At 39.2% G+C, this 12015-nt stretch overlaps 1 protein-coding gene across 1 annotated transcript in view; it reads left to right on the top strand.

Moving 5' to 3' along the window:
* SPPL3 (signal peptide peptidase like 3) overlaps window positions 1–12015 on the top strand; it is a 148929-nt gene that overhangs the window by 102023 nt on the left and 34891 nt on the right. Inside the window, exon 2 of the mRNA XM_041728632.1 lies at window positions 4631–4708. Within this exon, the coding sequence (XP_041584566.1) occupies window positions 4631–4708 (78 nt within the window). The remainder of the gene's footprint in view (window positions 1–4630; window positions 4709–12015) is intronic.

A 12015-nucleotide genomic window follows, 5' to 3' on the forward strand; every position in this document is an offset into this window, starting at 1 on the left:
GGACCAGGCAGGGGGCGCCTGTGGATGGATGGCTCAGTTGGCTATCTCTCTCAAATAAATAAAATATTTTTAAAAAACCGATAAAGAGGACCTGGGGAAAACTAGGTGGGAGTGAGACTTTCTGGTGTGTACCTTTTAATATACATAGTTTTGATTTTTGTACTATATGAATATATTATGTTTTCCAAAAAAAAATTTTTTTTAATTTTAAGAAAATGTACCTTCTCAACAGAGGTCATGTGTTTTCAGAATTATAAGAAGAGATATGTACAAAAAACATAATGTCACAGCAAGAAACATAATTCTAAAATAAAGAGAAATTCATTGAATTGGTTTTCCTAATATATGAAATGTCTTGTGGTAGTTAAGCCCTGTCTGCGTCATCTGGTTGTCTGTCTGAAAGAGAACACGTTGGCCAACCATAGCTATATTGCTTAACACAGGCTAGCAGAGAGGCTAGGGTGGTTGTCCTGTCTCCTGCATTCCCATTCCCTTTGCTGACTGAAATTTTGTTGTTGTGCCCAAGATTGCGAATCTGAGAAACCACCAAGGAGCCGACACTGATACAAACATACGAGGGTTTATTTACAAGCTCGAGCTTGGATCCAAGTATACCCGACACAGCGGAGCAGGGACTTGGACCCCGAGACTAAGAGGAGACTAAGAGGCGTAGCAGCTTTATAGGGGCCAGTGGCCAATGGGATATGCAGAAACTTGCACAGTCATGTCGGTTCACATGCAGGTGACCAATTGAATTACATCTTACCCTATAGTATCCATTTGAGCTGGCCTATTACTTTGGTCAGAATTGGTATGCAGTTTTGGCGGGCACAAAGGAGGGTTACATTGTTATGAGCCGATTTCCGATTAGGGTGTGCCCAGATTAGGGTGTGCCCAGCGGCTTGACTAGGGTGGGGCAGCGCCTTAGCAATAAGCAGGTGATGTGGGGGTCATACAGGAGGTATGTAGCACAAAATGGAATCAGTCCTGCTCTGCTTGTCCAGGGGTAGGGGATTTTTGTTAAATTTCCTGGGCCCCACATTGTGAAGGGTTGGTTGCCTACTGTGGGGTGCTGTAATTCAGAACTCATGACCCAGAACAGATGTTCCTGTATTCATCTGCCCCTCACACTGCTAACCGACCAGTTTTCCTGTTACTGTGAAAAAAGGTGGGTTTTTTTTTTTAACTTTTTATTGTGGAAGTTTTCAAAATACACAAAAGTAGAAAAAGAATTGATTCTTTTTTTTTTTTTTTTTTAAAAAGAATTGATTCTTAAATAACATTGTTTTGAACTGAATAGGTCCACTTATACATAGATTTTTTTTTTGGTACATACATTACAGGACTATAAATGTATTTTCCTTATGGTTTCTTAACATTCCCTTTTCTCTAGCTTTATTAAAAGAATGTAATATGTAGTTTAACATACCAAGTATATTAGCCCACTGTTGATGTTATTGGTGAGGCTTTTGGTCAACAGTAGTTTATTAAGAGTTAAGTATCTGGGGAATCAAAAGTTGCACATGTATTTTTGACCGTGGAGGGGGGTTAGCATCCCTGACCCCTATATGTTGTTGTTGAAGGGTAAGCTTTTATAATGAATTCCCATGAACCTATCCTTCTAGCTTCAATAATTAAAAATAATTTTGCCTTTAAAAAATCTATCCCTCTTACCTTTTTTTCTTCTGGGACATTAAAAAAAAAGATTTTATTTAATTGCAAGAGTGAGAGCCAGCAGAGAAGAAGGAAGATGCTTAACCAACTGAGCCACCAGGGCGCCCCTTCCTGGGACATTTTTAAAAGATTTTATTTATTCATTCATGAGAGACACAGGGAGAGGGAGAAGCAGGCTCCCCATGGGGAGCTTGAATGCAGGATTCGATCCCAGGACCCCTGGATCACATTCTGAGCCAAAGACAGACACTCAGCCACTGAGCCACCCAGGCATCCCCTTTCCTGGGACATTTTAAAGCAAACCTTAAATCCTGTCATTTTACCCAGAGTTCATTCAGTATATGCCTCTAATAACTAAAGATCCAAAAAAATGACACTGCAGATCACAATATCTTTTATTTTTATTTTTGTTTTTAGATCACAATATCTTATGAAATTTCACAGTGTGTCAAATTTTTTAGAAAGATTAAAGGAAACTTCTCTGTATTCACTAGTCTTTCCCTCCTCATTGGGATTATTTCCAGTCAGCATACACAAATGGTTGAGTATTTCCTATCTTAAAAAAATTTCAGGCCTGGGTGGCATAGTCAGCTGAGCATCTACTCTAGGTTTTGATTCAGGTGGTGATCTCAGGGTCATGGGATTGAGCCCTGCATGGGGCTCCACACTTAGTGTGGAGTCTGCTTAAAACTCTTTCTTCCTTCTTCTATCCCTCCCGCCCCCTGCACGTGCTCTTGCTCTGTCTCTCTCTAAAATAAGTAAATCTTTAAAACAAAAATTTTTTTCAGGCCTCCCTCATCCTTATGTTCCCTCCCACTACTGTTCCCTTCCTTGTGCCTTTCAAAAAGATTTCTGTTTCCATTTACCTAATTCTAACTTCTCAGCCAGTTCCCACCTGACCCCCATCACTGCCATGCCTAAGTGTTCTTGCTAAGGTAACAGGTGACTTACTAAAGAAATCCAAAGGACACTTCAGTTTTTATCTTACTGTCTCTGTAGCCTTCAGCACAGGTGACCTCTCCCTCCTAATATTAACAGTGGTTCTCATGTTCAGCTTATTATAGGAATTACCTTATTTGATTCTTTATTAGCTATTTAAGGTAGATGTTGTCATTCCCATTTTGTAGGTGAAGAAGCTGCCCTTAGACAGGTTGAGTAACTTCTGGTAAGCGGTAGAGCAAGGGTTTAATTTCAGGCACCATCTGATCCTGCTGCCTCTGTAAAACACTCTGGTCACTTACCGTGCTATCCTGGGTTTTCTTTCTCTTTCATTTTGGGGTGTGTGTCTATGTGTTTTGCAGCTTCTCCTTCTTCCTGACCTTTAAATTTTAGAAGTTTCTCAGGCCTTCCTCCTGGGTCCTCTTCTCACTGCTGCTGGGCAGTCTCATGCACACCTAGGGTTTCAGTTACCGTGTTGAAAGTGATGAGCTCCCAATATATATCTTTGGCTTAGAGCTGCTTCTGAGCTGTAGATCCACATATCCACCTGTCTCCTTAACAATCCAAAACCCAACATACAAGGAATCTGCTTCCATATGTTGCATTTTTTGCTTAATGGTATAGCCATCCACCAGCTGCTCACCAGAAAAGTGGGAATGCTCTCTTAGCTCCCATAAACAATCACCACGTCCATTATTGTGTCTTGTATCTCGCTCGTTCATCTGTTCCCCAAAGGAAAGCTCACCCTTTCTGCCCAGATCTTCGATAGGATCCACCTATTATATATTATCAGAGGACCCTGTACTTGTCTGTCTCCCCTTTATAATATTTTCTATGATTATATTCACTGACTTATGTTAACTTTTTGTTTTCATTCCTTTAGAAAGAATGGAGTTTAATTTTTTTATTCTTTTAGAACATTCAGTGAGGGACCAAGACAGTCATCTTTGTTATTGTATCCCCAGTCACTAGCAGAGTGCCTGACACAGAGGCATCGTTAAATATTTGTTAAAAAATAAAGAGGAATTTGTTTTAGGAAAACCCCTAACAAGAATTAGTGTAAAGCATTAACTCCTAGAGACAAACTTAGACACAGACTTCTGTTAGTCAAGCTGTAAAAGGGAGCTAAAGAATTGCCAGTAGTATTTAGAGAAGTGGGGTGTTTGGGGATGTAGCACTTGCAGGACTTGTCATTATGTGTGTAAAGTAAGAGAAGGGGTGTTAAGGATGCAGCAGATTCTTAGCTTTGAACTGAGGGAAGCATGATTCCATTCCCTCAAGTATGATGGGAAAAACACTGACCTTAATTTTGGACCTTGTTGTCTTGGAAGAAGTGGTGTAAGACACCCAGATGGAGAGAACCAGTGGGCAATTATAAAAATGGAAATGGAATTCAGGAGAAACACAGGCTTCACCTCATCACTGAGGAAAAGCAGTAAAATATTATTGACAGTTCAAGTGTAAACTGGTAACAGTTTAATCACTGACACTTTTTGTCTTTGGCACAGTGATGGTAGATATTTTGGTGGTACTTAAATTTGGAGTGGATGCTGTAAGCATATGTGGTATACAGAGGTGGGATTTTTGCATTGATATCATTTAACATCCTGAGAGTGTTAACTAATAATGGCTGTGAACCTACACATGTATTCTTTATATTAAACTAGCAGATCTCATTTTAATTATGCTGGGGTTTTTTTTGCTAATTTATACCCTTTTTTAAAAAAATTATTTATTTATTTATGAGAGAGAGAGAGAGAGAGAGAGAGAGGCAGAGACACAGGCAGAGGGAGAAGCAGGCTCCATGCACCAGGAGCCTGATGTGGGACTCGATCCTGGGTCTCCAGGATCGTGCCCTGGGCCAAAGGCAGGCGCTAAACCGCTGCGCCACCCAGGGATTCCCCCCCCTTTTTTTTAACTTAAATGAAACTTTGTGGGGTAGAACTCCACCAAACTGTCAACTCCGGGAGGACTTGTGCTATGTGATTTAACTTTTTCCCCCCTCTTATTTCTCTAGGGCGTATTCCCTGGTGGATTCCAGTCAAGTGTCTACATTTCTGATTTCCATTCTACTTATAGTCTATGGTAGTTTCAGGTAAGTTGCTCTCAGTATGGGATGGATTTCAGTTGCTCTGAAAGTGGAAAACTTACTGCTCTGTGAAGCGAAACATGACTAACAAGAATTGAGTTAGAAAAAGAAAAGAATTGAGTTAGAGTGGGATCATTCTGATATTTATTCTTTGGTTGGCTGCTGTTAAAACACTTCGTTTTAGTGCAAACATGTAAAAATTGCTTAAAGATTAAAATTTTAAATTGCTTTAATTCTGGCTCTGAAAATAATGACTCACATTAAGTGTACTCATTGAAAAGGTCAAGAAGAGAATCCTTGACAGTGATTCTATAGTCTCAAAGGGGACGACAGAATGTTTTTCTTAATACAGAGGTATTGACATAGGTTGAGCCATATGCAGTTACTGACGGTCTGCTCTTTTCACTTACAGAAATGATTTCATATGGTTCACCTACTATTACTAGGATTGTGCCTAAGATCATTTACCAAGTTATTCTCTCTACTGACCTTGGCAATGCCGAGATCAGATCCTCTTGAAATCCCTGTCCTATCAAGGCAGCCATAGGAATAGAATACAAAGGAAAATCCAGAAACTAGATACTTGGCTTCTTCTTTTCACTCCTTACTTGAAAGAGAGGAACTTCAGTGGTTGCATAATTTTTTAAAAGTTTTTTCATGTTGTATTGTGTGTCAGTATTTCATTCCTTTTTATTGTCCAATATCTTGTTTATCCATGCATCAGTTGATAGACATTTAGGTTGTTTCCACATTTGGGCTGCTGTGAACATTCATGTACAAGTTTGTGTGGAGACATAAGTTTTCATTTCTCTTGGATATATACCTAGGACTGAAATTGCTGGTCATATGGCAATTCTGTCTTTAACATTTTAAGGAACCGCCACTGTTTTTCAAAGCAGCTGCTTCATTTTACATTCCTACTGTCAATGTATGGGGGTTCCAGTTTCTGGTATTATCTGTCTTTTGATTATAGATACTGTATTCTGCTGTTTTGGTGGATACGAAGTGGTATCTCAGTGTGGTTTTGATTTGCATTTCCTTAGTGACTAATGATGTTGATCAGCATCTTTTCATGTACTTATTTACCATATGTGTGTCATCTTTAGTGAAATGTCTGTTCAGATCTTTTGCTCATTTTAAAATTATATTACCTTCTTATTGTTCTGAGAGTTCTTTATATATTATGGGTACACATCCTTTATCAGATAAATGCTTTCAGAGTTTCTCTTAGTCTGTGGGTTTGTCTTTCACTTTCTGTTTGGTTACAATATTTATTTTTTCCTAATAGATTGAGATAAAATGTCACTCTCTAGCAAAAATCTCTGGCATAAAAGTCTTATATTGTCTGTTAGTATAACCTTTCCAGTTCTCTTAGATGGGAGGATTTTTGATTACCAATTTTATTTCTTCTTCTAAGTCTACTTGGATTTTCTATTTTTTCTTTAGTCAGTTTTGATAATTTGTGTCTTTCTAGGATTTGTGCATCTTTTCTAAATGATCTCATTTGTTGGCATCAGTTTGTTCAAATTGTCAATGTGTAACTCATTTAATTTTTATTGATCGGTAGTGGTGTGTTCCCTCTTTAATTTTTTATTGTCATTTGTATCTTCTTATTTTTCCCTTGGTCAGTCTAGCTAAGGGCTTATTAATTTTGTTCATCTTTTCAAAGAACAACTTTTGGCTTCATTAATTTTTCTTTATTTTTTCTATTTTCTGTTTTCATTGATCTCCACTCTGATTTTTATTATTCCTTTCCCTTTGCTTGCTTTGGGTTTAGTTTGTGCTTCTTTTCATAGTTCCTTAAAGTGAAAGCTGGAGTTAATTGATTTGAAACCTTTCTTCTTTTTTAACACAGGCAACTAAAGCTGCAGATTTCTCTCTAAGCATTGCTTCAGTTGCATCCCAAAAATTACATGTTCATTTCATTGAATTTAAGATATTTTCTAACTTCCCTGGTGATTTTTTTCTTTGACTCAGGGGTTCATTTTAAGTGTGTTGCTTACTTTCCTACTATTTGGGGATATTTTAAAATTTTCCCTGTTGAAAGGAATTTTAAAAACCTAATTCAATTCCTTTGTGGTTAGAGCCATAGTTTTTATGATTTCAGCCCTTTTAAATTTATTGAGATTTGTTTTATGGCCCAGCATATGATCTGTCCTGAAGAATGTTCCATGTGTGCAATTAGAAAAATCAGTCTTCAACAGAGGGTTGAGAGGAGAAAGTGACATAATCTGGTTTGTGTTTTGGAAAAATTGTTCTGAGTTCTATATGAGAAATAGCTTGTTGAGTAAGAAGAAAGAGTGAAACAAGGGAAGTGGAGAGTGTTCTCCTACACGCAAGAAATGATGATAGCTTTAATTACGCTAATGGTGGAGTGAAATGTCAGTGGATTTAGGACAAGATTGCTGATAAAATGGATAGTGTGTGTGAGAGAGAGGAGTCAAGGAAGAATCCAAGGTTTATGGCCTAAACAACTGAAACTAGTGATGATGCCATTTCTGAGATGGAAAGCTCCATAAAGAAGCAGACTTTTCATGGAAACATGATACACAAAGCAGATACAGTTTGTCAAGAGACTGCTATTGGTTCTCTTTCTCTCCCCGCTGTTTAATTTGGGACAAGAAACTTAACCTTTGTAGACCTCTGTCTGGTAAATTGTTACTTGATTATGACTATTACTATGATTTATGACAGTAGTGTCATTTATTCTGACTTGTTACGCACTCTCTCTAAGCTTTCCAGAGAGAGTTGTAAGTATATTTTAGTAGTGCTTAAGCAAATATATTTTTACAACAAAGTTTCACATCTTTTTCTTTCTCAGTATTTAGTAAACAAGAAATCCTGCATTTACTGCTTGTTACATTTCAAATATTGGCAGTTTTATGTAGCTCAATCTGATGGATTCTTTTTACTCATCGACCTAAGATCATATAGGGGTTTTTATTTATGCCTCTTCTCAGAAATATCTCTTTGGGTTTTGTTTTTGTTTTTTAAAGATTTTATTTACTCATGAGAGACCTAGAAAGAGAGAGACAGAGACATAGGCAGAAGGAAGAAGCAGGCTTCCTGAGGGGAACCTGACACAGGACTCCATCCTAGGACCCTGGAATCACGACCTGAGCCAAAGGCAGATGCTCAACTACTGAGCCACCCAAGGTGCCCCTCAGAAATGTACCTTTGTGATAAAAGAAGTGAAAATTGAAGTAGTGAAGTAAAACTAGTAGCAAAGTAATTTTCTTAATTCTTGCTTTCACATAAATGTGGGATAGCTGGATGAAGAACTGGCCTCTTATTTGGACATAGATTCCTTGATGAAAATACAGTGTTCTTCATTGAGGCATAGCCAGTTGGGTTTCCTGTGGGTTCTGAATGATGCTCTCCAGTCTACATGCTGTCTGATTCCTACCATTTGGGTTTTTTAACAGTTGAGATGCTTTTTAGTTGTTGTGAGTTGACTTCTATTACTGTAAGAGGGTTGGGTGGAGTTGTATGATTTTTGTTGGCTATTACTGTGACATTGAATTTTAAAACGTGTCAAAGATGAAGAAAACAGCTAATATTTTACTGAGCATTTATGTGACAGGTATGGTGCTAAGTGCTTTACATAAAGTCTCATTGAATCCTTATATTAATTTGACAAGATAGATGTTGTTTTTCTCATTTTACAAATGATGGAACTGGGCCCAGAAATGTTAAGTAGTCAAGTGTAATAAGTGATGGAGCTGGGATTCAAGTACTTTACTACTGGTGGCTCTTGAGAACAATAACAAAATTTCAAATCTGAACCAAATAAATTGATCTGGTAGTGAAGTCAGAGGGAATGAGAAGCTTTCTTATAAACCTGTTCTTGGAATTTCTTTTCTTCAGCAGTGGTCTTCAGGCCTTTTATTGTGCATAAAACTCACCTGGAAAAGATTGCTTCTCTAGGTTTAGTTAGGATAGGGCCCAATACCCAAGCCTATTCAAGTGGCCTGCATGATACACTTTGAACAGATTCTTTCCTGACCTTTTTTTTTTTCTTTTTTTTTTTTAAGATTTTCTTTATTCATGAGAGACACAGAGAGGCAGAGACATAGGTAGAGGGAGAAGCAGACTCCCTGAGCCTGATGTGGGACTCGATCCCAGGACCCCAGGATCACTACCTGAGCCAAAGGCAGATGCTCAACCACTGAGCCACCCAGATGCCCCTGTTCCTGACTTTCTAGGTCATTAGTTCTTTTTTTTTTTTTTTAATTTATTTATTCATAGAGACACAGAGAGAGAGAGAGGCAGAGACACAGGCAGAGGGAGAAGCAGGCTCCACGCAGGGAGCCTGATGTGAGACTCGATCCAGGGTCTCCAGGATCACGCCCCAGGCTGCAGGCAGCGCCAAACCGCTGCGCCACCAGGGCTGCCCATAGGTCATTAGTTCTTAATTGCTAGTAGCATTTTCAGGACTCATTCATTGATATGTTGTTTACCTTTTACAGATCTATTTGAAACTCTCCTAAAGTTCTCAGAGTTATTCCCTTTTGCTAAAAAGAAAAAAAATTCCCCTCCAGTGTTTAGTCTTGAGCTGTCCTTGATGGTTTACCACTACCCACTACTTAAATTTTCTCCATTTGCTTCCATGATTCATTTTTATGCTACCCTGCATAAAGAACATGCACAATAAAACGTTTCTTGAATTTGAGAACTGTTTGTGTTGCCTGCCTGCCAGCTACCCAACCAAGTATGTTCATATCTCCTCTGAGACCATAAGATTATATTATTCACTTATTTAATTATCACATTTTATTTATTTGAAGCTGTGAAGACATGGGGAATATCATAAAATACAGGATTAAAGATTTGTGAATTGTGCTGGTTATTTCCCACCAGTCTTTCATGTTAAGAAAGAATAAAGAATAACTATGCCGTGTAAAACTAGATTCTAAAAGCCAAAACAAGGGACACCTGGGTGGCTCACCAGTTGAGCCTTTGGCTCAGGGTGTGATCCCGGGATCCAGGATCAAGTCCCACATCGGGCTCCTTGCAGGGATCCTGCTTCTCCCTCTGCCTGTGTCTCTGCTCTCTCTCTCTCTCTCTCTCTCTCTGTTTCTCATGAATAAATAAATAAAATCTTTTAAAAAAGAAATAGATAAAAATAAAAGTCAAAACAAATTCTCAATTTAGGAACGCTTATGTTTGCCATCCCTTGGCTGAGCTTTGCTGGATTTCCTATATTACTTAAATTGACACCTGTCTCCCTTAGTCTTTCCATTGCTCAGAAAAAATATATATATATACTCACTCATCTAATCAGTATGTCCCTGAAGAGTTTGACAAACTATAGAAGAGCATTAACAGTGAAAGAAAGGGGCACCTGGGTGGCTCAGTTGGTTAAGGGTCTACCTCTCGGGCTCAGGTCTTGATCCCAAGGTCCTGGGGTTGAGCCTTGAGTCAGGCTCTCTGCTCAGCGGGAGAGTCTGCTTCTCCCCTTCCCTCTGCCCCTTACTTCCTGCTTGTGCATGTGTGCTCTCTTGTTCATTCTCTCTCAAATAAAATCTTTAAAAAAAGGGCAGAGAGAGAACAAACTTCCAACTGCAGCTCATTACTGGCAAGATACTTGAGTTCTTTCCTGTCAGGAATCATAGACAAGCAAACATATAACAGGTTTGAAATAGATCTAAAAGAAAATCAAAAGGAAGATTTATTTTATATCCTCTCTCTCTAAATGGAAAGATAACTTTTTAAAAAGATTTTATTTCTTCATGAGAGATATAGAAAGAGAGGCAGAGACACAGGCAGAGGGAGGAGAAGCAGGCTCCATGCAGGTAGCCCCATGCAGGACCTGATCCTGATCCCAGGAATCCAGGATCACACCCTGAGCCAAAGGCAGACGCCCAGCCACTGAGCCACCCAGGTGGCCCGATAATTATTTAATATATATTTATCTATAATCCCTATATAAAGTTGGTATATGTAGGAAGAATGGAACTTCTATAACTGTAGGGTAACTACTACCTTTTTTAAGATAGGTACTTTCCGGATCCCTGGGTGGTGCAGCGGTTTGGTGCATGCCTTTGGCCCAGGGCGCGATCCTGGAGACCCAGGATCGAATCCCACGTCGGGCTCCCAGTGCATGGAGCCTGCTTCTCCCTCTGCCTATGTCTTTGCCTCTGTGTGTGTGTGTGTGACTATCATAAATAAATAAAATTAAAAAAAAAAAGATAGGTACTTTCCTGTGTTTTCTTCAATGACAAAGGCAGTTTGTTTGCTTATACCCCATCCTACTCTAGAAAGACAATGTCATCAAGTTAATGAGACTGCAGAGAGAATAAGAAATGCACTTTCTATGATTGTGTTGCCCTTCACACTAAAGCTGTATCATTGTAAAGTCAGACTAGTCGAGTAGAAACAAGTTCCATCCTGGTCCACAGTGTCATGATGCATCATGATGCGTGTTGATCACACAGTGGTATGGCATGCAACCAGTTATCCTTCGAGCTATTCTTGCTGCCATCTCATAACCTGTCCTACCTTCAGAAAACAGCGTATACAGGAACCAAATATAGGGCATGGTTACGTACATTGTAATATATGGACAGGTTCCTTGATAATATTTAACCGTTTCATCAACTCTTTTTAAAATGTTCCATTTAGGGCACTCCGGGTGGCTCAGCAGTTTAGCGCCACCTTCAGCCCAGGGCGTGATCCTAGAGACCCAGGATCGAGTGCCGCGTGGGACTCCCTACATGGAGCCTGCTTCTCCCTCTGCCTCTGTCTCTCTCTCTCTCTCTGTCTCTCTCATGAATAAATAAAATCTTAAAAAAAAAAATAAAGCTATTTAAAAAAATAAGTGGAACATTTTATTTTTATTTTTTTTAAGATTTTATTTATTTCTTCATGAGAGAGGCAGAGACACAGGCAGAGGGAGAAGCAGGCTCCACACAGGGAGCCCGACGTGGGTCATGGGTCAGTCCCGGGTCTCCAGGATCACACCCTGGGCTGAAGGTGGCGCTAAACCGCTGAGCCACCTGGATGACCCTAAAATGTTTCATTTTGGGTGGTTCAAGAGTTGAGCCTCTGCCTTTGGCTCAGGACCTGATCCTGAGGTCTAGGGATCAAATCCCTCATTGGGCTCCCTGTGAGGAGCCTGCTTCTCCGTCTGCCTATGGCTCTGCCTCTCTCTCTCTTTCTCATGAATAAATAAATAAAATTTTAAAAAAGTGTTCCACTTATAAATATTTAGCTTAGATCCAGTTCAGCCATCTTCAGTTCCCCTCTTCATTGCATCTGCTTCTAATATTAGGATGATCAAAAGCATGGTATTCTTAAAATACTAAGATAAA

Source organism: Vulpes lagopus, chromosome 14 (assembly GCF_018345385.1).
Source record: "Vulpes lagopus strain Blue_001 chromosome 14, ASM1834538v1, whole genome shotgun sequence".
NCBI lineage: Eukaryota > Metazoa > Chordata > Mammalia > Carnivora > Canidae > Vulpes > Vulpes lagopus.